The sequence below is a fragment of the Neofelis nebulosa genome, chromosome 9 (genome assembly GCF_028018385.1).
Source record: "Neofelis nebulosa isolate mNeoNeb1 chromosome 9, mNeoNeb1.pri, whole genome shotgun sequence".
NCBI classification, from domain to species: Eukaryota; Metazoa; Chordata; class Mammalia; order Carnivora; family Felidae; genus Neofelis; species Neofelis nebulosa.
In genome coordinates, this window is record NC_080790.1 from 40,618,790 (window position 1) to 40,644,420 (window position 25,631).

General features: G+C 52.9%; 1 protein-coding gene and 1 long non-coding RNA gene across 3 annotated transcripts; both read right to left on the reverse strand.

Annotated features, from left to right (window-relative positions):
- Positions 1 to 3,697: 3,697 nt before the first annotated feature.
- On the reverse strand, positions 3,698 to 15,542 carry LOC131484821 (uncharacterized). 2 transcript variants are annotated; one of them, XR_009248461.1, is made up of 3 exons: positions 14,858 to 15,391; positions 12,904 to 13,004; positions 3,698 to 5,237 (listed from the first exon to the last, which is right to left on the reverse strand). It is a non-coding gene; the product is annotated as an uncharacterized LOC131484821 (long non-coding RNA). The 2 variants fall into 2 exon arrangements; XR_009248462.1 differs by lacking the exons at positions 3,698 to 5,237; positions 12,904 to 13,004 and adding an exon at positions 10,701 to 10,985 and having other exon boundaries at positions 14,858 to 15,542.
- Positions 15,543 to 16,079: 537 nt separating this feature from the next.
- On the reverse strand, positions 16,080 to 23,199 carry SH2D6 (SH2 domain containing 6). The gene is made up of 16 exons (XM_058683489.1): positions 23,157 to 23,199; positions 22,759 to 22,793; positions 22,274 to 22,344; positions 22,054 to 22,198; positions 21,424 to 21,494; positions 20,700 to 20,760; positions 19,760 to 19,782; positions 19,252 to 19,312; positions 18,804 to 18,882; positions 18,623 to 18,653; positions 18,477 to 18,501; positions 18,249 to 18,326; positions 18,015 to 18,073; positions 17,655 to 17,738; positions 17,327 to 17,485; positions 16,080 to 16,703 (listed from the first exon to the last, which is right to left on the reverse strand). Exons 7-16 carry the CDS (start codon positions 19,760 to 19,762, stop codon positions 16,587 to 16,589), a joined length of 696 nt encoding a protein of 231 aa, XP_058539472.1. The 5' UTR covers positions 19,763 to 19,782; positions 20,700 to 20,760; positions 21,424 to 21,494; positions 22,054 to 22,198; positions 22,274 to 22,344; positions 22,759 to 22,793; positions 23,157 to 23,199; the 3' UTR covers positions 16,080 to 16,586.
- Positions 23,200 to 25,631: the final 2,432 nt, after the last annotated feature.

The following is a 25,631-nucleotide window of genomic DNA, read 5'->3' on the forward strand; positions in this document are numbered from 1 at the left end:
AGTCATGGGCAATGGGGTAAGATGAAGAGATGTGGTCAAGGTCAGCACCAGATTCCCCAGGCTAACAGGGGTCAGACAAGCAGGGCAAGTATAAGAATTAAAGTCAAGAGCCAGAGCAGACCTGGGAACTGAGCTGGTTTGGGCTCGTAGGACAGAGCATGGACACTGTGACTGGATTCTAGGGACAGAGTTTTGCTTTGCGGGGGGTGGAGGGGGCAGTGAGTAGGGACTCTTGGAGAGGCCCAGGCCTGTGCTTTCTTAGCTGTGCCGTGGCCAGGCGTCATGGAGCTGTGTATCCTTAACACATTTCCTCTTCTCCACCCCCCTGCCTCACTCCAGCCCAGAGTGACTCCTTATTTGCCTTGACTTTGAGAAAGCATCTCTATCTGCAACCCTGCAGCCTCTGGAGGGGAGCTACTAATATCTATTGCACACCTGCTAAGGCCTTTTGTGTATTTTATCACATTCATCCCGACAGCAACACTGGAGATAGATGGTGACATCTGACATTTGTTCGGTGACTTTGGTTTCTATTTTATTTTCACAAGCACTAACTCATTTGACCACTGGGTAACCCAGTGAAGTGGTCAGAGCCCTATTCAGCAGATGAGAACACTGGGGCCAGAGGGATTAAAGTGACTACTAGAAGTCACCCAGGTCCCTAGGACTCCAGGTGTCGCCCAGCAGTATCTGCTGGAAGTTGTTAGAAACAACAGCAGGATCTCGGGCTCACCCCAGGCCACTGAACCAGAATCTGCATCTGAACCCGAACCCCGCAGGGGATCACTGGCATGTTAAAGTTGGCCTGAGTAGTTGTTCTAGGAGTCTGTACTAGAAAGCAGCCTTACAGGGCTAAGTCAGCTGCGGTCAGCGATGGCGGACACAAATACCCCAAGGTTACCTGCAGCTCTTAGAGTCAACACTGACCGCTGGCCATCGGTGGGGAGTGAAACTGACAGAGCCAGGGATTGGATGGAGAGAGAAGAGAAAGAGAAGTCAAGTCAAGGGGCATTTGTGGACCTTCTGCTGGGTGCCTGCTGCTATGGCCCCAGGCATACATAGCAAAGAGGCCGGGGAGCTGAGGGTGTGTTTGGGGAGCAAGACACAGGAGCCAATGCGGGAGGACTGCGACCCAGCGCCTGGAAGCAAGCTGAGTGCTGGAGAAGCTGCTGGTCCAGCGGCAGTGGAGGGCCCTCCTGGGGGCAGGAGAAGGAAGGCAGGAGGATGCCACTGGGCCGGGGTGTGCTGGGCCCTGCAGACCAGGCAAGTGAGTGCAGGTTCGGTCTGGCTGGCAGTGCCTTCAGAGAGCCTGGGATAGAGAATGTTCTGGTGCCTACTTCTCCAGCCTTTGTTTCCCTCACCAGTCTCCTCTTCTCAGGGAAACACCTGTGCTTACAACCCCCTTAAGACGTTGCAGCTTGTAGAACTGCTCCCTGCCAATTCTCAACAACCAGAACTGGGTCCATCAGGCCCCTTCCCTGCTTTCTGAGTCTTGATAAAGCCACCGCTCTTCACCCGGTCACTCCGCCACTCACCTTGGGAGTGATTTCTGACTCCTCCCCTTCTTGTGACCTTGACATTTAGTTCAACTGCTTCTGTCTGAATTATCTCTGATGAGAACACATTTTATCTCACAATGTCTCCCTCCTTCTAGTATCTCCACCCCACACTCGGAAATTGTTGGAGGCTTCTTTCGTTGGGTCCAAATTCCACAGCCTGAGCTGCGGTTCTCAGCTCTCCACACCTTCCTCCCACTTGGCCATGTCTCTCACTTTCCTCAGCGCTCCTATTGAGACAGCCATCCCCATCGTTCCTGCCCTCCCCTCCCTCAGATCCCTCGTGTCCATTCCTGCTTGTCCCACCCTACCTGGGGAGACTTCGTGTCCATATGTCCTCTATCCAAAGCCTGCTTGTCTTTCTATGCCCATTATATGCTTTTGCTTCTTTTTTGTTGAGATTAGAACCAAGCATTTGTGGCCAGGATTATAATGATGATCCCTGTTATGCACAATTGTCATAGAAAAGACTGGAATTAAACAGCAATGTAGTAACCGTGGTAGTCTCTGGATTCTGGGCAATTGGTAATTTTTTTTCTTTCTAATTTTTAAAAAATATTTTCCTTTTTTCTAGGGCAACCATGTAGTACACTATAATTAAACAAAGTACATAAACTATTATGCTTTCTAAGCATGAATTGCAGCCAGAGAAAGGCTGCTGTTCAGGAAGGCGGCAGTTGGGTGAATCCAGGTAGTTGGCCTTGGAAGGGCGGAGAGGTAGAAAGCACGGTAGTTAATTCAGACCTGGGCTTGGATCTCAACTTTGCACCTCACTCTCTGACCCTGGGCAAGTTAGTTAACCCTCTGAGTTTCTACATATGCTAGTGGTGTGGCCTTGGGGAACGAATTTAGCCTCTCTAAGCCTGATGATTCATTTAACAACTTTAATAACTATGGAACTATGTGCCAGGAATAGTTCTGGATGCTGGAGTCTAGCTGTACACAATTCAGACAAATTCTCCACCCTCGCGGAGTCTCTACAGGGGAGAGGCAGATAGTAAACAACCAAGAAAGATGTAATATCTTTTCTTAAATGCTTTTTCTTAAGTTTATTTATTTTGAGAGAGTGAGAGAGTGGCGGGAGGGGCAGAGAGAGAGGGAGAAAGAGAATCCCAAGCAGGCTCTGTCAGCTCAGAGCCCAATGAGGGGCTCAAACTCCCCAACTGTGAGATCATGACCTGAGTTGAAACCAGGAGTCAGATGCTCAACCGACTGAGCCATCCAGGTGCCCCAGAAAGATGTAATATCTTCAGTGTTGATATGTGCACACACAAACACATATATGATATCCCATGTGGTGGTTAAGTGCTATGAAGAGAGTAAAGAGGAGTCTAGAGACTGGAATGTGGGAAAGTTTGCAATCTTAAATAGGGTGGTTCAGGGAGGTCTCACTGAGGAGGTGACATTTAAACAGAGACCAAAAGGAATGAGAGAGCCAGCCCTGCGGGTGCCCGGGGAGTGAATTCCAAGCCAAGAGGACAGCAGTGCCAAGGCCTCCGGGCAGGAGTGGGCTGCGGGTCTGAGGAGTGGCCAGAAGGCCTGTGTGGCAGGAGCCAAGTAGGGGGAGTGGCAGGAGATGAAGCCAGGGACGTGGAGGCAGACCAGATGATGAGAGCCTGGTAGGCCATGGTCAAAGCCTAAGAATACTGGCAAGAGGGGCGATGGTGGATATATTTTGAAGGCGGAGCCAATGGGATATGCTGATATACTGACCATGAAGATACATTGCTGATATATTGACCACGAAGAAACACATCAAGAAAGAGTCCTGGAACCAATTTTGATCTGAGCATCAGAAGAATGAAGTGCCACATAGCAATTTACTGAGCTAGGGAAGTTCTGTGTGCCTATTTCAGCCTCTCAATAACCAATGCTGTGGTGGGACCAGCCCTTGTAGTCTTACAATGATTGCAAGACATTCTTCAGCAATAATCATCAGGAAATTTAAAAAAATAAATAAAGGTTTATTACTTACAGGACCTGGAAGTTACATAGCATAATTGGGGCCACACAGTGAGGTCATGGGGGAGAGAGAGAGAAAGAGAGAGAGGGAGAGAGCGAGAGAATGTACATGCAGGCCTGGGGTCAAGGGTGGAGGCCTAGGGTTTCATGGACTCCCTCTGTCTTGGTGACTTTTTTTTTTTTAACGTTTATTTATTTTTGAGACAGAGAGAGACAGAGCACGAACGGGGGAGGGTCAGAGAGAGAGGGAGACACAGAATCGGAAGCAGGCTCCAGGCTCTGAGCCATCATCAGCCCAGAGCCCGATGTGGGGCTCGAACCCACGGACCGTGAGATCGTGACCTGAGCTGAAGTTGGACGCTTAACCGACTGAGCCACCCAGGCGCCCCTGTCTTGGTGACTTTAAAACACAAAAGTGGGAATTTAAAGCATGGGATGAGAAAAGGCAAGTGGCCCAAAATGATCAGTTATCAAAATCAACCAAAATCTCTGAAATAAAGGAGCCTCGGTCCAGGGAGCGGCCCAGTTCTTTGTCCAGTCCTGTCGCTTGCTAGGAGAAGTAGATGCCTCTTGGAAGTGATACCTTGGCAATCAAAGCTTAAGTTGCGTTACAACTTGCATTACAAAAAGGAAGATCATCTGCCAGAGTTTCCACTACAAGAAGACTGTGGAAGGAGCAGGTTTAGGGGCACAATAATAGGGTTTGATTTTGGATAGTGTGTCGGCCATGTCTATTAGATGTCCAGGTCAAGGCATTGAGCAGACAGTTGAGTATTCAAGCCTAGAGTTCAGGCGACAGGCCAGGGCTGGAGATATAAACATAGTTGCTGTCAGGGGCACCTGGGGGGCTCAGTCAGTTAAGCGTCCAACTCGTGGTTTCAGCTCAGGTCATGATCTCACAGTTCATGGGTTTGAGCCCTACATCAGGCTCTGTGCTGATAGGGCAGAGCCTGCTTGGGATTCTCTCTCTCTCTCCCTCTCTCTCTGCCTGTCCTCCTCTTGTGCTCTCTCTTCCTCTCTCTCTCTCTCTCTCTCTACATGAGTAAACATTTAAAAGCAAAAACATAGTTGCAGTCAGCCTAGAGAGATGGACCTCATTTCAGGGATGAGGTCATCTAGTTTGAGCAAGGATAGATAAAAAAGAATGACTGAGTCCTGGGGTGCTCCAATGTTAGGCACCAGGAAGATGAAGAAGAACCAAAAAGATATATGGTGAAGGAGGGGCCAGTGAAAAAGAAGGGAACCAAGGAAGAGTGGAGGCTCAGAGGCCAGGTGAGGTGTTGTTGCTGCTAGTGTTATTGACAGACTGGGTTCAGCCTACACGTAGGTGATGTATGACTACTTTGTCAACAGTTTCTCTGGAGGAGTGGTATTATGGCTATATTAAAGAAAGGTCACCACCATTTTCAATGGCCAATTGTTCAACAAATGAATTCCATCCAAGGGAATGCAACAGTCATCTTGCGCTCCAAATTAGGTTTATCCTGACCTCACACAGCCACCTGTGATGGAAATCCAGCGGGAACAAGGCAATGGTGGGGGCGGGGTGGGGGTGAGGGTGGGGGGCAGGGCTCAGAAGGAGGCCACATTTGGAATTCCAGGAACACAGATGGGGCCTGAGATCCCACAATAGAGATTTGGTCTCCGGGGAGCCTTGTGAGAGTCAGGGGAGGTCCTGGGCCCAGACCCGGTGTCCTGGTCCATCAACATGGTGACACCCTAAGCAGAATGAGGAAGCAGAAAGAGGAGTCAGTTGTTGGAAGAGATGCGTTCTCGTGTATGTACATAGATGTTCTGGCATCTGGTGGAGCCCCAGCTTCCTTTTCTGTGACCCCTGACCTTCCGCACCTTAGAGTTGCCATTCCCTCACCCTTCTCCATACACAGGTATCCCCTCTGATTGTAGCCCCTGACCGTCATCTGTTCTTGCCCCTCCAGCAGCACGGCCTTCGATCCTCTCAAGTCAGCACCCCCTCTGGTCATGGTCACCGGCCTCCCTGCCGGCCCTCCCTCCCCAGGGCCCCCCACCCCACTGTAGAACTGAGCCTGAATTCACACAACAGCCACCGCCGGAACTTTCTGTTCCCTGAAATCGATAAAGTCTCCCTCTTGTTCCTGCATCACTAAACAGGTACAGCTCATACTTTTTGAAGCCACTGTCCCTTCTTATTACTCTGTTTTCTCAGAGCCTAATCATTCTGGGCATATTACAACCTTCAGAGAGACCTGCTTTACTGAAGTGAGACTTTACATATAAGACAGAACAGGAGGATGCACCAGGGCTCACCCCAGAGTAACCCCAGGGATCATAGTGGGGGTGGGGGTGGGGGTGGGGGGGTGGGGAGGAGGTGGGGATCACAAAGGAGGTCACCCCCTTCAGCTAGACAACTGTACACTTTGTATTTCATGGAGGGACAATCTCTTTTTGTCATCCAGTTGTAATTTGCAACACTCTATATAGTTCACGGGCAAGGAACAGAATGTTTCGCCACAGGATGATTCCACCCCTGAGGAGCCAACCCACGGCCTTGGCCTTCTGAGAAGGGCCATTAACTGAGCCAACTACGCAAGAAAAGAACTAATAAGGCACAGGCCTGTGGCTCAGGGAGTTTGGTGGTCAGGGATGTGCGTGCGTCCAGGTAGCAAACTTCAGGGTCGCGGGATGCCCCTGGAAGGAGCAGCATGTCCCCTGCTTCTCTCATTTGATCCAGCCAACGTTGTTTACCACTGCTGGGGTGCCCCACAGGGCCCAGCTCAGAGTCCAGCTCCGAGAGGGCGGCAGAAGGGTCCTTGACACTGCCCTTGAAATGTCCGTAGTCTGGCTGGGGTAAAAAGATATTTAAGAACTCAGGGTCATTTAGAAGGTGAAGGGAATGTCATGGGAAAACCAGGGTGCTCTAGCCTGAAGCGTGAGACCTCAAGGCTCCTTAACATCTTGGCTCCTCAGCTTCCCTAAGAAACGAGGCCAGTGCCATCTGTCCTTCACTCTCGCCTTGGGCATCTGGCAAAGTAACAGGTGGAGGGTAGTGAAGGGGAGAGAACCCGGACCGTGGGCCTGTCAGGAAGGTTAATCTCTGGTCACTTCCTGTCCATTCTCAGGGAATGTTCGAAGCAGGGGAGTTTATCCTTCCTCATCTCAGGCAGAAAAGTTGAGCAAGATGTGACCTTGCTATGCAAGCTCTGATAATAAAAATCCCATGGTTAATCTAGCTTATCTCTGAAAGATACACAAGAAACCAGTAACACTGCTTTTCTCTGGAGAGGAGAACAGAGCAGCTGAGCAAAAGGTACGGGAGGGACACCATCTTTCTCTGTACTAAATACTCCTTCATGGCTTTTTAATTGAATGACCTGTGATTATAATATCTAACAATAAATATAAGTCCAACTGAAAAGTGGTTCTGGGAATCGGTTCGAGGTTGGGACAGAGCCAGGAGCTGGCTTTGCGTTGGGTTTCCTCCCTCAGATACCCTTTTTCTGAGCATGAGGGGTCGGTGAAGGGAGATGAGAGCAGACCGAAGGGCTTGGAGTGCCCTGCAGGCCGGGCCTGGTGTGGCGGCTGGACCCGGGTGTCTCATGTCCGCGTCCTTCCAATGAGAAGGGCACACCTGCCTCTCTCTTTGCCTCCAGCTCTGGCACAGAGCTTTCCACCAGGTCTGGGAGCCTGGTGGAGTCGGGGTTGGAGGGGCGCAGTCGGCACAGGCCGTCCCCTCTGGCACAGGGCACCGTGTGCTCACCGGCCTGCAAGCCCGGGGGGCCTGAGCTCAGCAGCCTCACAAGTTTCATCAGCGACAAGCAGTGCTGGAAAGGTGGGCAAGGGTCATGAGGATGTGCGTATGGCTGAGGCACGGCTGAGGGCAAAGGTCAGGCCCAAATAGCATGGAGGCAGATGACAAGGAAGGCCTCGTTTGACCCTGGCATGGACAGGAAGGCCAGCAGTGACCACTCTCACGGGTCCTGAGCCAGAATGCAGGGGCCGGTCCTGAAGCCTGCTTCAACCCCCAGGCAGCGACCCCAACCCAGCTGGTGGAAGCCTGAGGTTGGTGTGGCCTGTGAGCCTTGGTCTGTGGGAGCAGCCAACACACAGGGGCTGCCACGTGAATGCTCCGAGCACCCTCCTCCCATCTCTGTGCTCCCAGAATGTCTCCAAGCCTTCTCAGACAGGCATGGCTCCCGGCGTACTCCGCCCCCAAATCCACAACTTGTCCTCCCAGCCTCCTCCACCGGATCCCCGGCACCCCGGAGAAAAGTTCGTCTGCCTCGGCCGGGTCCCAGTGACCCAGTCTGCTTGCGGAAGGCTGCCTGTTGCTCAGATGTGTGCCTGGGGGTCAGAATGTAGGCAGCGTGAGGACACGGGAAGACCCTGTGGACGTGACTCTTGGTTCTGCCAGGAGAACTCTCTGGGCCTTAGCTGCTTCGTCTGGGGCTTCCCTGCATCATAGCACCATCCCTTGGAGCGCTAATTAATCATGAAAGCACTTTGTAAAATGTGGCACACATTATCCGTGTTGTTATTACACGTCCTGTTATATCACTGAGCTCTTAGTAAACTGATGCTGAATGAATCTTCGTCTTGAGCTGATGATGGCTCAGGAGGGTGGCCTTGGCATTCCTACCTTCAGCCTGGGCATCGAAAGTGAGGGTGAGGGCCGGTGGGGGGAAGTCTACCCTCTAACAGGATAAGAGGGCCTGACCTCCCCGAGGAGGGCGATTGGGCCAGTGTTTGACAGAACCTGAGGGCCAACAGGTGCCCAGGCCCTCTTTGAACAGGTCCCCTGGGAGCGGGGCTGTAGGGCCTAGCTCTGTTCACAGGCTGCCCTTGCAGGGGAGCTGGACTGACTCAGAAATGCTCAGCGCTACCCCAGCTCCATGCAGCAACTGCTCCCAGATCTTCAGGTGACCCTGCTCTGCTTCCAGAAGGAATGGAACTACAGACCTAGTAGGCCAAGGCAGAAGGGAGTGAATGGGTATGTTTTCTAGAGTGCAGAGGGGTACAAGAAGCTCCATGTCCTGGAGGCAGGCTGAGCTCACCCACCTCTGGCCTTGCATCAGCCGCAGAGCTGGCTGCCAGGCCCTGGGAATTAGGCAGGAGGCTCCCAGGAGCCTCCTAGCCTTGCTTCTTGCTCTTGGGGAGAGGGTGGCAAGGAGGAGCTGGCAAGCCCGTGGCTCCACAGACTCTCCATTTCCAGGTCAGCCAGCTGCCCCAATTCCCAGCTTCCCGGGCAGCATATGGCCTGTGTGATCAAGGACAGGCACAGCTGAGGGCCCTGGGAGGTCACCCAGCCTGCCCAAGGTCTCCTTGGTGGAAGCCTTCCTAAAGTTGGCGGTATCTCCCAGGTAAATGTGGGGACTTTGGAGCTGGTTCCTCTCTGGCCCCTGATATCACCACTTAAAAAAATTTTTTTTAATCTTTATTTTTGAGAGAGAGACAAAGCATGAGCAGGGGAGGAGCAGAGAGAGAGGGAGACACAGAATCCAAAGCAGGCTCCAGGCTCCAAGCTGTCAGCACAGAGCCCGATGCGGGGCTCGAACTCACGAACCAAGAGATCATGACCTGAGCCGAAGTCAGATGCTCAACTGACTGAGCCACCCAGGTGCCCCCTGATATCACCACTTTACCACTAAAAATGACCCTCTACCAATAGCAGCAGGTGCTATAGATGTGGGCCAGATGTGTATCATGGAGACTTTCATTGTAGCCTTTCATCTCACCCTTGATTTATTAATGATTCACCTGAGGGTTGAATGTGACAAGTGGTTCACAGAGGGATTCCCCTTCCGTTATTCTCCCCAGTGTGTGGGATTTATAGAATCGGTGAGAACTGCCCCGCAGCTCCTGTGTCCCTGACTCCTCCTGGGGCACAACAGTGCATGTTCTCAGTGTAAGTGCCATACCAGCTCCCTTCTGCCTGGAGCTTCTCAAAGGGGCATGTGGAGTTTCTGGGGATTCTGGAAGGCACCTATCAGTCCTCCTCACTCTACTGCCAGCGCTCCCTCTTGCCAGTGTCCTGCTCCAAGCGCACCGGGCCTGCTACCTGTGATGTCCTGAGAGCTGAGTTGAGAGCAATGGGCAAAGGAAAGGAGACCCTGGAGGGCTAGAGCAGAGAAGGCAGACTGGGGGGCAGGGACGCAGGGGTTCATGGGAGGCCTGGGTCAGCCCTAACCTAGTGCTTCCAGCTTCTCCTGGACTCAGTTTCCAAGTCTTCCTCAGCTGGTCTCCATGTCCAGGCCTTACCCAGACTTGTGCTGCTAGAGAAAAAATGTACACACCCCACCCCCAACCAATCACAGACTCCTGTCCCCTTCCTGGGCCTTAATTTCCTCATTTGCAACATGAGGAGACAGGACAAGATGGATAAGATGGTTCCCCAGCTCAGGTGCTGTAGGAGTCCATGACAGCATTCTTCTGCTAGAACTTTCTCTTTCAGTTCTCTCCCCTCCATGCAGCCCCTGCCTCGGTGTTTGTTCTTGGGTTTTCGCTCCTGGTCTCAGACCCTCTGCCCTAACTTCTAGGCTTTAATGGAGACTGGGCTGATCCACTCATTATCTCAGGACAAACATTAGACTATTCCAAACCTACATTTGCCTTTTATAAGCTATATCTCCTGGGTTTTCATTTAATCCAAAACGCTCTGTGGAGGGGGTGCTTCTCCGCAAGGAGCATGTAAGAGATCTCAGCTGAGAGGGCAAACCTTGTGAGGCTGAGCAGGGAGGACTGGAGGGGATTGGGGGGGGTAGAGAAGTAGAGAGCATAGAAGGAGGTAGGCCAGGCTGTGAAAGACACACAGTCCCAGGCAGCATGCAATTAGCCCCAGGCCCTGAAGATATCGAGGTTGGAAAGGCCCTTGGAGGTTACTTAAGCCAAGCACCCTGCCCCTCCTATTGCATTTTATTTTATTTTTCCCTGCCTTTCCTATTCCATTTTACTTCATTAATTGTTTAATTTTTTTGAGAGAGATAGGAGAGTGCGTATGCGTGGCTGGGGAAGGGCCGGGGGGGGGGGGGGGGTGTGGACAGAGGATCCAAATGGGCTCTGTGCTGACAGCAGAGAGACTGATGCAGGGTTTGAACTTACAAACCGTGAGATCATGACCTGGGCCGAAGCCGGACACTTAGCTGACTGAGCCACCCAGGCGTTCCTTTCTCCTATTCCATTTTAAAGATGGGGCCTAGCAAAATCAAGTGACCTAAAAGAAAGTATAATTTAATACCAAAAAAGGAGGAAGAACTTGATTTCCCTTTAAAAGATGGTCCTTTAAATGGAATAATTTTGCTTCAGGAAGAGCTCATTCTGGGAAATGCGTTTTTCTCCTTTTTTGTCAACAACTGGTGATGTCATCATCATGGTCCATGGGTGTTCTGAGGACCAGATTTGGAAACCACTATCCTGAAGTCCTTCTGTTCCCAACATCCCTCTGTCTCTTCAACAAGACTTGCAAACTAAACAAAGGAGACATCTGGGGTCAATCTAGATTTAAAAAAAAAAACAAAACACTTTTAAAACGACCTCAGTATCCCTATAAATGGTCACTGCAGCTGTAAAGGAAGCAGAAACCTGTCGCTCAGAGTAGGGTGCAGGCAGAAACTCTGTCACAGGGCTCTGGACCAGGAATAGGACTTAACTCCATGCTGAGCAGACCACGGTAGGTAGGTAGGTAGGTAGGTAGGTAAATAGGTAGGTAGCTAGCTGGTTCCTCTCACATCTTTGGCACATGAGGAGGATTCTGGGAGTATTGATTCTGGAAAGACGGTGAATGTGTTCTCCCAGACTGGTGGAGACAGCTGTTTTTTATGTCCTCTTAACTCAAGGATCTTTAGAGATTGGGAGTGAAAGTGGGGAGAAGAAGTCCTTTAGTAGCTGTGGAGGGAGAACAAGATGCTAGTTTGTTGCCTGCCATATAATATGCACTCTGTAAATACTTGTGATTGATGTGTGGGATGTGTGACATAATTTATGGTAGATCTAGAGCCTGTCGGACAAGTCTAAACTCTGGTTTTACAACTAACTGCTCAGAAAAACCTCTGATGCCCCCAAACTTCAAGGACACAAGTGCCTGTGGCAGGCAGGAGTCTTCTTTACAAATATCAGAAGCCATACTCCCACCAGCTTAAACCAAAAAGGGTTTCTAGCTCACATAGCTGGGAGGGACACAATAGCAAAAGCTGTGACCTTGGGGCAGAACCCAGTGTCTCCAAGATACTTGCTCTTTGTCTTTGCCTAACTTTTGCAGATAGGTTCTGTCCATGTGGTGGGGATGCCAGCCATTTGCAGCCCAAACTCAGGCTTAGAAAAAGGGCTTCTCTCTCTCTCAATATCAATATATCTATCTCAGAGAAGGCTTTGATTGGGCCTACTTTGGTCCTAGCCAGACCTAGGTCACATGCCTGGTCCTATGGTGAGGGAAGTAGATGGCATTACCAGGAGGAGGGGGGATGGGAAAGCCAGGTGGGCAGACAAAACAATAATCATAGTACCTACAATACCTAAAGGTTGCATGTATGTGTGTGTGTTTATGCGCGCGCGTGTGTGTGTGTGTGTGTGTGTGTGTGTGTGTGTGTGTTGGGGAAGCCCAAGTCTGAAAGAGCCTGTTAGAGTGCCTGGGTGGCTCAGTCAGTTAAGTGTCTGACTTTGGCTCAGGTCATGATCTCACGGTTCATGAGTTCAAGCCCTGTGTCAGGCTCCGTGCTGACGGCTCGGAGCCTGGAGCCTGCTTCGGATTCTGTGTCTCCCTCTCTCTCTGCTCCTCCCCCATTCATGCTTTGTTTCTCTCTCTCTCTCTCAAAAATAAACATTAAAAAACAAAACAAAAAAACCTCTGATAAAGAAAGAAAGAAAGAAAGAAAGAAAGAAAGAAAGAAAGAAAGAAAGAAAGAAAGAAAGAAAGAAAGAAAGCCCGCCCATGAAAAGGGATCATGCTGGGGCGCCTGGGTTGCTGTCGTTTAAGCGTCATACTTTGGCTCAGGTCATGATCTTGTGGTTCATGGGTGCGAGCTAGCGTCAGGCCCTGTGCTGATGGCTCAGAGCCTGGAGACTGTTTTAGATTCTGTGTGTGCCCCTCCGCTGCTTGCACTCTGTCTCTCTGTCTCTCTCTCTCAAAAATAAAATAAAAACATTTTAAAAAATTAAAAAGAAAAAGAAAAAAAAGAAAAGGGATCATGTAAGTGGGACCAGAACCAGGCTTGGCCTATTCACAGGATTATTAGGTACCAATCATTTGGCTGCACTATATGTCAGGGTCTGCATTAAGCTAAGTATATATTACATACATTATTTCTCATTCTCACAGTAACCCTAAGAAGAGGATATTATTAGCTTCATTTTAAAGTTTTTTTTTTTTTTTTTAAGTTTATTTATTTTGAGAGAGACAGAGAACATGCATACTCACTGGAGCAGCAGAGAGAGAGGGAGAGAGAATCCCAAGCCCGCTACAAGATGCCAGGCTGTCAGGGCAGAGCCCGATGCAGGGCTCACCAACGGTGAGATGACCTGAGGCAAAGTCAAGAGTCAGACACACTGAACCAACTGAACCATGGGCACCCCTAGCCTCGTTTTAAAAGTAAAAGAGACAGAAGTTAAGGTCACACAGGCCGTGAGTAACTGAGCCATGTGCAAACTTGGGTCCTTTAGACTACAGAGCCCATGTTTTTTGCCCAAGGTCAGGTTGCTGCTTTAGAAACCAAAGCTGAAAGCTTGCTGAATGGTGGCAGAGAGCACACTCCCAGCCCCAGCAGGTGTGGTCTTGCCAGGGTGGGTAGCCACGACTTTCATGCATTTCCTGGCTGCATACTTCCTTTGTCCCCTGTCCTACAGGCCCTTCATGGCAGATGGAGACAGGCAAACCGCTCGTGGTAATACATGGGCTTCTTCACCAAATGGATACCAAATGGTATTTCTCCCAGACTTGGTCCCCCAGTTAGTGACTCTGCCTGGAAATTTCTAGAGTCTGGCCTGTTAGGTGAGAAGAAATGGGATGGGGTATGGATGGACACTGGCATGGCAAAAAAACAAAGGATGTCATCTCTCACCTAAGTCACAGAAATATCTGCAGGCCCTGATTATTCTCCCTACCCCTGTGCTGCCTCTCCAAACCACTCAGCACTTCACAGCTAGAGAGACCCTCCTGAAATACTACCCCTCCTGCACCCACCCTTTCTCTGAACCTCGATGGCTTCCCTTTGCCCACATTCATTATGGAGGCTTCTCAGGCTCCCCTGGACCACCACTCTCCCCCACACACCAACTTCTCCAACGTTCTCTTTTATCACTGCCCCTAACACTCCGGAATGCAAAATACATGCAACACCAGGATAGCAACAAACCATATGAGGCTATTTACATTTAAATGAATTAAAATTTATTGAATTATAGTTAAAAATTCAGTTCCTCAGTCACACTAGTCACTTTTCAAGTGCTCAATAACCTCTTGTGCTTGTGGCTACCATACTGGACAATGTAGATCTAGAATGTTCCTACCACCACAGAAAGTTCTACTGGACAGATCTAGGTTGGACTTTTCTCTCACAAAGGAAGATCTGATTAAGGAATATTAACAAACAGCTTTAGAGAAATTTAGGGTAGACTTGACCTATTCAGCGACTCTCAACAGATTTTGGCATCTATTGTATTCCAGGTCCTGAATACACAATAATGGGCAGTAGTAGCTTGGTCCTTTCCTGGGAGTGAAAAGGCAATTGCTAGAAGGTGTCCTAAGTGCCTGAGCCCAGGTTTGGGGATCTGGGAAGGCTTCCTGGAACAGGGGACATCCACGTGTGATGTGCAGGGTGAGGAGGTACTAGCTAAACGGAGTCACTCTCTAGACCAAGCTCCTTTTTGGCCCTCAATGGCCCTCATCACAGGCTGTTTCCACTGCTTGGACTGAACCGCCTCTCTTTTTCCCCAGGGAGGGAAGGGGTGAGGCTAGTTCCTGGAAGTTAGTTTTCTAACTGGAACCAAGCAGAGTCTCTGTCAGGTCACCAACTCAAGAGCTCTGTGTTGTGGTCTCTGCTACCCCCACGGGCCAGCTGGCTTTGGGGCTAGGCGAATTCAGGGCTAGAAAAAGCCCGCCCTAGGGGAGAGAGCTCCTCAAGAAAAGTCAAAGCTGAGAATCTGGTGGGAGATGCCAGAATCTGATTGTACCTTGAGGCCCACCCGGAAGTTGGGCTCTCCACCCTCTCCAGCCTCTGAGTTCCCACCTGGTCAGGTAGGGGAAGGCCCAGAGGGAGCCAGGGCTGACTAACAAAGCCAGGGAAGCCGTCCTTGGACCTCCTGTCCCCCTGCTTCTGTGGGCGTCTCCAGCTGCTAATCCCCTCCCCACATCACACAGCTGTGCCCACCCTCACCTGGCCCTGTGCCACCTGCCACATGCTGCTCCTCTTCCAGGTGGCCTGGCCAGAAACTACATCCCTGCTGGGACTTGAAAGTGGCAGTCACTGACCCGAACTCCCGTGTGTGTTCGTCTGGGAGAGAGGCGCTATGGCCCTCCCCACCAGGGGACGCCTGCACTGTCCTCCCCGCTTTCCAGAGAGCGCCTTACCTAAGCCTCCTCCCCCTAGGATAATTGCGTAGGGACAATTATCACCGCCTCTGTTACAGACATTAAGGAGCGGGTAATCTGTCAGAGCCGGCAGTGACGGAGAAAACCGCCAACGCCCCACGACCTTGGCCCCGATATCGCACTTGCATCTCACGGTGCCCCGGGGCACTCCTCTGCCATCTCCCCGCGCTCCCGCCAGGGCCTAGGCACGATCCGGGGCCTCTCTGCCCGCCAGAGTCCGGGGGCCCGGCCGGGGGGTAGGAGGTCCGGCCCTCCGTGCCAGCCTGAGCGCCAGGCGGCCTTAGAGACGCCCTTTGTTTCGCGGCGCTCACGGCTTCTGCGCAGTCACGGTCACATGGCGCTTCCGGCACGGGGTGTTCCGGGCGCTGCGCCAGGGCCCGGCGGCGCCCCCAGCCCAGCGCTGCCGCCGCCCCGCCCGCCTGCGGGCCGCGCGTCATTCTCGGACCCTCCAGGGTCCCTGAGCGGCGGCCGACCTTACCGCCGGGCACGCAGGCGGCTTTGCACTCGGCCTCTTGCCTTCTCTGAACTCCACCCTTGGGCTTTCCGTAGCTTTTGATCTTAGCACTGGCATGTCAATTACCCATTTGCTTCCTGAGGTACTCCTGTTTCCCCGACTCTAGACAACACCGAGTGAGCAAAGTCAGGCTCATTCCTCCCTGGGGGAACACGATACGGCAAATAGTGGTGGACAAGTACTTAACTAAGTCCGTGCTCATCATTTAATGGGGCGGCAGAGACAGCGCCAAGCGTTTCCTACCCCTTCTCCACTCTGACCTCCACAAACAAAATAAAACAAAAATCAGCCACCCCGGGCTGGCCTCCACTGACCGGCTAAGGGCAAAAGACCCAATCGGGGGCAGAAACGGGGCTGGCCCTTCTTGCCCTGGCCTGGCCACCACGGCTCCATCACTCCCAGGCCCAGTCTGTGCCCTGGGACACTTAAGAACCTTGAAACCTCATGGAGGCTTCACAGAGGCTGCCTCTGCTTCACTCAGCAGATTCAAGAATTCATTCAACAAATATTTATTGAAAGCGGACCATGTACAGTGTAAGCAAAGATGCCAGCCCTGTGTTAAGTCCCCGAAAGAATGTGAAAGGATTCTCTTTGTGTCCAAGCAGTACCCCGGGCTGTTTCCCTGAGGCTCAGCTTCCCCGGGGAGGCTTTCATCCAAAGCAGCTTGGGAGGCTCTAGTAAACAGTGCAGACACAGCCATGCCTGGGGACTGGGAATGGGGACGCTGCGTGATGCCTGCTTCCAATCCTTGGAGATGCAGCAGGGCAGGGCAGTGCCAGGCTCCAGGTGAACATGGGGTGGGGTCTCAGGGGCTCTTGCTGCCTCTAGGCAACCTTTTCCAAAGCCTCTCATCCAGGCCTGCAGGGACTGGGGCAAGGGGGTAGGGAGGGTCTGGAAGGGTGGAGACTTGGGGGAGGCAAGAGCGAGACAGCCCAGGATGGCCCCGGCAAGGAGCAAACTACAGGGGGCCAGAGGTGGCTGTGTACAGTCCGCCATGGCGTCAGGGCTTGGTGGGGAAGAGCAGGCAGGTGAGCTGACGGCTACCGCTGTGTCTGTCCACAAGGGGCAGCGGGTGCTCTGTGTAGTGCCGGACCATGGCAGCCACGGAGGAGAACAGCTGGACAGGAATGAGGGGCATCAGTTAGTCCCCTGAGCCTCATGCTGGGAGAAACTTCCTGAAGGAACTGAGGGGCTCTGGGGAGGGGGTTTGTTGACATTTTTCTAAATACTTTCCTTCTTGTTTGCCCCATGAAGCTCCACTGCCGTTCTGCTGCCCGGTTCCAGGCCCCGCACAACTTTCTTGCAACTGCACCCATGGGCATGTTGTTAGCCAGGCTGATATTTCCCAGGCCGGGTAGAAATAACTTTGGGGCCATGCCTCTGCCCAGGTCCTCCAGCACGTAAGCCTCCGCAAGTGCCAGGCACAAAGTTAAGTCCTTGGGATGGGCAGGAACCTGGACTACCCGGGCCCTGCCCTCCTCCTAACTGGGTTCATGGCAGGCCCAATGCCCCCCCACCGGGCCTTGGGCAGATGGAGCCCTACAAGAGGGGTGCCTCCCCCAGAGGAAGGCAGACCTCTGGGAAGGAATTCAAGTCACTGGCCACTCTCATTTCCACCCAATCCAGAAAAAAAATGCAAAATGTGGGTTTTCCCCTGGGCAAATGCTCCTGGCAGGGCCCAGCATGTGACTGTGCTGTGCCCTCCTTGCTTTGTAGCCCCCATCCTCCTCCAGCACCCACCTCCTCGTGGTTCCTGCCCTCCCGGCCCAGGGCATAGTGGCTCCCACCATCCAGCCGCCGGATGGGAATGTTGAAGACCCGGCCATGGAGAAGCACTGCCAGGGTAAGGGGCTGTGAGCCATGAGGCTCTGAGCTGGGGCGCACAGTGTAGGCCCCATCCTGTGGAGGAGACCCCATCCATCAACCTCGTCTCCCAACTGTCTGCCTGCAGCCCTGGCCCGCAAATGGCCAGCACCCCCCTTGCCCTCCCATCCCCACCTGCTCAGCCAGCCACAGCTGGTGAGCAGAAGGGTTTCCGAGAAAGCCCAGGGGGGCTGCAGTTGCCCACCTTTCGGAATTGGAGCAGGGCACTCTCAACAGCATGGCGGTCACAGTTCCCTGAGTACCAAGGCTGACCCAGAAGGCTGCTGTCCTGTATACACACACAAGCAGCCATTCACAGATGTGCCACGACAGTGGAGAGGGGCTGGGGAGCAGAGAACCCTGCCCTGCGGTCATGTTCACATCTCAGTTCCCTAGACTGAGTCTGCACAAGCAGAACAGAGATGTGTCTGTGTGTGGTGCCCAGCAGGGTGCTGCACACACATGTTCAAAACATGATCCTCACAATGGTGAGCTGCACCCACCCCACCTGCCGCCAAGAGGCCCTGCAGGCCTCCTCCAGAGCCTTCTCCCTGCCCCTCCTCACCTCAGTGGCTGAGGTGCTCCGAGTGGGTGCTATGCAGGAAAGAGAGGATCTCCTTCCTGCTGGAAGAAGCAGATTGTAGAGCTGAGGCTGGTTGGGGATTAGGCAAAGAAGGCTTTGGGCCCAGCTGCAGAGGTGGGCAAGGTTAGAGGGCGGTGCACATAGGCCTGAAGCCCCAAGCAGAGCACCCGGTGCTTCATCCCTCCTCTCCACGTCTTGGGCTCTGGTAGGACCTACCAGCTAGGCCACGAGTGACCTCCAAATGAGGGATGATCTTGAGGTACAGGCTAGGAGCTTCCTGCTTTGGTGCAGACCCTGGCAAATGCACAGTGGGATCCCCTCAGGCCTGCTCCCAGCTGAAGTCAGAGCTGTGAGGACTCCCACAGCCAAGTGGGGCATGAGAGGCTGGAAAGGTGGGCCTTGGAAGGACTGCCTGGGGTTCATGCTGAAGACGCCTCTACTCACCTTTAGAAGTGTCGTTCGCTGCTCCCTGGGACACAGGAGGGCTGGTCAGAAAGTCTCAGTCCTGTAGGCCCACCCCCTGGGCCTGTAGTCCCCCCCTGAGCTCCCCCCGCCCCAGGTTACTTCTCCCCTGGCTACTAGCCTCTTACATTCCAAGCTTCCTGGGGGGCTACGGTGGACCTGTGGGGAGCAAGTTGGGGAAGAAAGCTCAGGATTTTATCTTCTTTAAGAGAAAGAACCCAGTGAACCCAGAGATCCCAGCGTCAGAGCTGGGGAAGCTTGAGTTGGCCATCTCTCATGTACACACACACATCCCTGGTGGGCACTCACCTGGGCACCACTGATGTCCTTGGAAGAGGGTCTGGGGGCATCAGGACTTGAGAGCTCAGAGTTCGAGTCAAGGCCAGGACTAAAACAGTGAAAGCAGGCTGGGCTGGAGACTGGGTACCAGGCGAGGAAATCCACACCGACCAGGGAGGGGTACAGATGCCTGCAGGCCTGCTGTCTCTCAGCAGCCTGGGCTCTCAGGGAGTCCTTCCAACCAGTGGGGAAGCCCATGCAACCCTTGCTTTAAGGGGGTTCCCCCTCTAGTATGCACAGTAGGGGTCAACCTGGACCAAAGGCCGAAGCGTGGGTGTCCATGTGGGTGTCCAAAAGCACATGTGTATTGGTGGGGTAGTGGGGAAGACAAGGGAAGAAGACAGAGCCAGAATGTGTCCTGTTGTGAGCAGCTGAGGGCTTCAGGCAAGATGGATCTGGGGTAGAGGGAGGTGTTCACCTGGACTGGGCTCACATTCCAGGTAGAGGTTCTCATCAGATTTCTTTGGAGGGCTTGGCACCTAAGAGTTTGACCAGCAAATGGGAGGGAGGGTGAAGCCATCACTTGGGGTGGGGGGGCTATGGACACCTCCCCCCCACCACCACCACAAGCTGGACCTCTTTCTGAGAGCTAGCTAGAATGATTAAAGTTGCTCCTTTGCCTGGGAGGGGGCACCCACGAGCACCTTCCCCTTCAGAGGTGCTTATAGGCCCCAGCTCTCATAGAATGTGGGTGTCCAGGAGGAGCCCAGAGGCCAGGCTTCCCCAATAGCCTTGGGCGGCATACGACAGCTGGCTTACACCTTGTCAGGGGCCTGTGGCAAACAGGAGCGACTCTGCTCTGGACCTTTTCCCTTGGTTTTAGGGCTATTTCCTGGCCCTCCCAAGGCCCCCTACCCCAACTTTGCCAACTTCCTAGCCAGTGCATCCCTAGAGGATGAGTGGGGACTGAAAGAGGGGTCACTCACCATTCTGGCCGGTGTAGCCAACTCTGGAGGTAAAGGAGAAACCACCAGTCATGAGCACAGGGAGAAAAGAATTCAGTGAAACTTAGGCTGGAAGGATGGAGTATCTTTGGAACTCATCTGAAGGGATTCTCAGAGTCAGCTTTGAAGCTCCAGGAGAAAGCCACCCTAAGCTCCGATCACCCTACTTCACACCCCCCGGTGGTGTTGCCTGGCTTGACCTCCCAAATGATTTGCCAGGCTTGCTCCAAATGACTTCGGGCTGTTCCCCAAGTCAAAACCACCCTCAAGGTCACGAAGGTTTACCAACCACTGAGCACAGTAAATGTGAACGTGCCTCAAGTTAGCTGTTTGACCTTAGGCAGGAGACTGCTCTTCTTGGGCCATCTTCAGACAAAAATGTGCTGACTGAGGTCCCTCACTGTCCTGATATCCCAGGGTTCTGGGTTCACAGGCCTCAGGGCACTTATCACAGGCAAAGTCTCTGGACAGTGGTAGCAATAATGACATGGATGGGATCAGAGACCGGTGGCCAAAGAGCCACTTCGACAGGGACATGACACTCAGATGTGTTTCAATAGTGAGGGTCCCCCAGGCAGGGGAAGCTGCCCTCAGATCTCTTCATCCTGGAGTGTCCCTTGCCGGACCCAGAAAGCACAGCAGGTGCAGAACAGCACCTGGAAGTCAGGGACTCTGCTTTTTTGTGATCTCAGCCAAAGCATTTCTGGTCTCCAGACCTTAGGGTCCTCCTGAACTGCCAGCCTTAGTGGGGATGGGGAATTTTTCCTCAGGTAAAAATGAGGAACAGCTGGAGGAGTGCAGTGACCAGGCAAAGCATGAGCCCAAGTAACCCGAACGCTAGTCTGCCCTGAGGGGGCCAGGACGCCCCATCTCAGGGTAGGGAGTGAGTGGACCTCTAAAAGAGATAGGAAGTCCTCATTACCTTGCTTCCCAAAGGGTTGTCCCTGCTTCCTAGCCTCCTGCAGGCTCAGTATTGCCTTCAGCTGTGGGCACAATGGGACGGGAGGGAGAGCAGGGTTAGGGGTGGGAGAAGGGAGAGGAACTGGGGCATGGGAAGGGCAACATGGTGGGGTGGGATGCAGTGGGGTTAAGTATATCTGCGCGGCCTTAAAACCACTGCAGTACAAGAACTCATGTACAGAGGTAACTCTTTGCCTCTGCTTTGTGCTCTTTGTTGTGAATCTCTCCCTGTTTTTTTTTCTTTTTATTCCAATAAAATATATGATGAAAGTGGTAACTTCCAAGCCCATAAGCTTTTCTCAAGCCCAGTGGGCCTTTCCAGCTGGCCGTGATGGCAGCCAAGTGAGGGATTTCTTCACTCTCTAGGCAGGGAGGGGTCCTCAGGCTCCAGGGTCCAGGGAGGGGCAGCCTGGCCTTCCAGCCCTCCCAGCTCCACCGGAAGGGTGAGTCCCTGGACGCTGACTGGTGGGGGTGGGGGGAATGACCGGGAAGGGGGAGGGGAAGGGAGCAGCCGCTGGTAACAGGGATCTGCTTCTGACACATCTAATTTTTCAGGGACTTCCAGAATGCAGATGTGGGGGAATCTTGCGGATGAGTTGCGTCTTAGATTTACTCACTGGGAAATGGTAGCCTGGGGTGAGGTGGGGGGGCGGGGGGAAGGAGGCACTTGAGGGGGTGTTATTCACCGTTGTGGGCTGGGGCTGCGGTCGCGGTGGCGGTGGCGGTGACTTGCATGGGCCCGGGGGGCCAGGGTGATCTGGAAAAGGCCCCAAGCATTGTGGGTGCGTGGGTTCCTCCCACACAGGTTCCTGTTTTCCTCCCACCCCCTACCTAGCCTTTATTTCCTCCTCCCCCTCCCCCTCACTGGCTTCCCCACAGCCCCATCTCCATGGCAACTGGAGGCAGCCAGTTTTCCTACCCCCACCGAGTCAAGGAGCCCTGGGGGTGGGATGCCAGCAGCAGCCCCGGCTCTCCTGGCATCCCTACCCTGGCTCGAGAAGTGCGCGCGGGATCTCAGAGGAGGCCCCAGGGACCCTGTGGGGCCTCCTGCTTTCCCACCGTTGCCTTGGTTACAGTGCCCCTCCAGGCTCTCCCCTTCCCACTCTCCCTCCTGCCTTTCTCCCCCCTGCCTCCTCCTCTCCTCCATCCTCTCTCTCTGCCTAGCCCAGAGGCTTCAGCAACTGCCAGCTGAGGCCTCACCCCCAACCCCCCCCTTCCATGGCCCAGCACATACAAAGGGAGAAGAGGCAAGGTCTGCACCCTCTTTTCTTGTGGGGACCCTCTGTCCTGCCTGACCACCCAACTCCCTTCCTCACCTTCCCAACCCCTACCCAAGTACAAAGAGTCCTCCTCGGTGCCAGGAAGGTGGGCAGGGACAAGACTGAGGGGTAGAGCCTCACAGGGGGGCAGCTCATATTTATCTTCCTCCTCTTCCTCCTCCTCCTGGGCTTTCTGGAAGGGCTAGAAGAGGAGCAGGACCAGTGGTAGCTGCTGTGTCCCACCTCCCTCCCCTCTAGTCTCAGCAGCTATACTTACTGTGTGTCTCCAGGTCCCAGAGGCAGGCAGAGGACATGGGCTGGGGACATCTTTTTTCCAAGCTGGGGAATCTGGACAGGGGACTGATGAGACTGGCCTTATCTCCCAGCACCCCCACCCCCACCCCACAATGACTTACTCTCTGTCCCCAATATAATAAACCATCTGCACTTTTACAGTAGGGCCTCAGTGATTCACTCAACTCAAAGGAACCATTCATGACCAACCTTTCCAACACTGCAGCAGGGCCAGTGAGGTAGGCGTTTTGAAAATAAGGGGGCCTCCCAGCTAAGTTCCAGCTATGACAGTCCCCTACCCCATGCACCCCAAATTCTGAGCAAGACAGATGGAAAGGCTAGGCCCCGGTGACTTAGTAGTGCTGGACTACAATGGGCAGGAGGGGTCCGGAGCCATTCAGAAGAGACTGTACTTGCAGGGGACGCCATTCTGCTTGCAGGGGGCCTCTCTTGCCCACTGTCACTTACCTCCACATCTGGGAGATGGAAGGGGTGGCCCCAACCTGCAATCAGACTCTAGTCAACTCTGCCCAAGAGGCCCTTGAGTTTGTGTCAGCCAGACACTGCACAATTCCCAGGACATTCACATCCATGACTATGTGAATGGCGCCCCCTGGAGTTGTGTGGCACTGGCCTGGGATCAGGACAGCAGGAAGAACAGTCCCGGGGGCAGAGCCAGTGCCCGGTGGGTACACAGCTGGATGAGTTGGTGCCCCAGTGAAGCTGGTAGTGGGGGAGCCCTAGCGCTCACAGCGGGGTAGAAGTACATGAATGGTCTTTCTGGGCAGGTAGGCCGTGCCCGGAAAAGGGGCAGCGAGGTAGAGATCAGAGAGGAGGCAGAGGAAAGAGCGGAGCTGAGTACTCACCGGGGCTTGCTCCCCCTGAGCTTGTCCTGCAAAGAGAGAGGGGCATAAGGGGGTAGTCAGTGCAGCTGGGATGCCTCTCCCTGGGAAGATTCCTGGGCCCCAAGGGGTGGGCAGGTCTGTGCACCTCGGGCTGCCCCAGAACTAACTCTCACCATGGCCCAGCAGAAGCAGCAATGCCTCCCTTGAGCAGAGGTTCTGCCACAAATGGCCTGGGGACAGAGGCCCTATTGTTCTCATCATTTGCATCTCACAAGCACCAGGAAGGTGGGCCTGCTGTGTCCTCTAACCCTAGACCAAGCTGCCCCAGAGGTTCCCATAACCTCCCCCACATTGCCTTCCCATGCTGTGCTCCCCAGTCTCCAGCCCTTCTGCTCCACAGGAGGAAGGGCTCTCTCCTCTGCCCCAGGGCCTCAGGCCCACAAGGCTAGACCAGGGCTCAGAGGCCTACTGCAGCTCCCTGCAATGCGTCCTCCTCCCAGAAGCTCATCGAAGGATCATCCAGACTGGCCTTTCCCACCTCACAGAAGATATGACATTAATAGGCAGATCCAGTTGAAAATGAGAGACCAGCCTTGCACTTTTCTTAAACGCTTTATGCTTGCTGTCCTTTCCTGGTGACTGGTCATCAATGATCACAGAAGTAGAGGTTAATGAAAAGCTCAGAAATATGCATATGTATTTAGTATGACAGCTTCCTTTATGGATGGATGTATTCATTCACTGAATAAGTATTGAACATTCATTATCTGCCAGGCACTATTTAGGTGCTAAAGATGTTATAGGAAAACTGAATAAGCAGGCATGTGTATTTCCTATTGGATTCTTACAATAGCCTCATGATGCAAATGCTAGTTTAATCCCTGTTTTTCAGAAGAGGAAACTGAGTGTATTAGATCAGGCTGCCATCACAGAATACCACAGATGAGGTGGCTTGAACTAGAGAAATTTATTTTGTCACTGTTCTGGAAGCTAAATGCCCAAGATCAGTGTGCCATCAGAGTTGGTTTCTTTTTTCTTTTTTTAAAAATTTTAATGTTTGAGAGAGAGAGAGAGAGACAGAGAGACAGAGACAGAGCACAAGTGGGGGAGGGGCAGAGAGAGAGGGAGACACAGAATCCAAGGCAGGCTCCAGGCCCTGAGCTGTCAGCACAGAGCCTGACACAGGGCTCAAATCCACAAACTGTGAGATCGTGACCTGAGCCAAAGTCAGACGCTCAACCAACTGAGCCACTCAGGCGCCCCCAGAGTTGGTTTCTGATGAGAGTTCTCTTCCTGCCTTGCAGACAGACAACTTCTGGCCTATGCTCTCTGCGTGCATAGAGAGAGCTATCTCTGATCTCTTATAAGGACACCAGTCTTATTGAATCAGGGCTCTACCCTTATGACCTCATTTAACTTTAATTACCTCCCTAAAGATCCTGTCTTCAAATATAGCCACACTGGCGGCCAGGGCTTCAATAGATGAATGAAGAGGGGTACAGTTCAGTCCACATAGCTCAGAGGCTTTGAGAAATTGGGTGGCTTTCCCAAGGTTGACAATTAGTAAGTATTGGAAGTGAGATTCAACCCAAGCTTTGCCTGTGCACTAACCACCAGGCAATCCTGCATCTCATCTAGGCCTGAATCCTTACCCTCCTTTCCTGTGAGGGAATTAGATACAGCGGTAAACACGGCTTCCTTAAGGAGCCCATGACTTTCAGGTGTTCTGTTACTTGAGTGAATTTTAGAACATTAATATCTGAGAAGTGTTGGGGCAAAAAGAAGGGTCTGGCGTCTGACTTTGTTTAAACCAGGGACTGAGGAAACACAGATGAGGATCATGAATGTAAGACTTTTCTAGGGCACTGTAACTTGCCTGTTTATTATTTTGGTGATGTCCTGGCTGTTGGCACAAAAAAGTGAAGGTCACGTGCTTACATCTTTGGAGGCCATAGGGCTAGGGACACTGGGGAGAGAACCCCAGGGCTGAGCTGGCCACAAGCTTCAGAGAGGAAGACCAGATGACTCCTGGGACCTACAGGCCAAAGTGCACTTTAAGAAGCTATGAAAAATCACTGGGGTGGCTTAACAGGGAGCCCATGTGGTACAGTGGGAAAAACTGAGAGAACAAAAACAAACTAACAATCCAGGTCTGGGTCAGGGACAGGGGTCTCCTCCCTAACCTCCACTCCCCATTTGACCTTTGTTCCACATTTGGACCGTATTGCAGGGGGCAACCTCCCTCATGAAGGGGACTCTCTATGGGACAAAGTCAGCAGATCAAAGTCTACAGCAGGAGGCTCTAGATACCAGCCCCACCGCCAACCCAAACTGAGTGGGTTTCCCAGTAAGTACCTCCCTTGCCTCAGCCACGCCCCCCCCCCTTCTGTTTGGGGCTTTGCATAGGCAAATGCCATGAACGGGGTGAGTGAAAGGGTCAGAGGCACAGAGGATGGAATCGTGCCATCTGGGTGGGGGCATTGGCCTGGACAGATT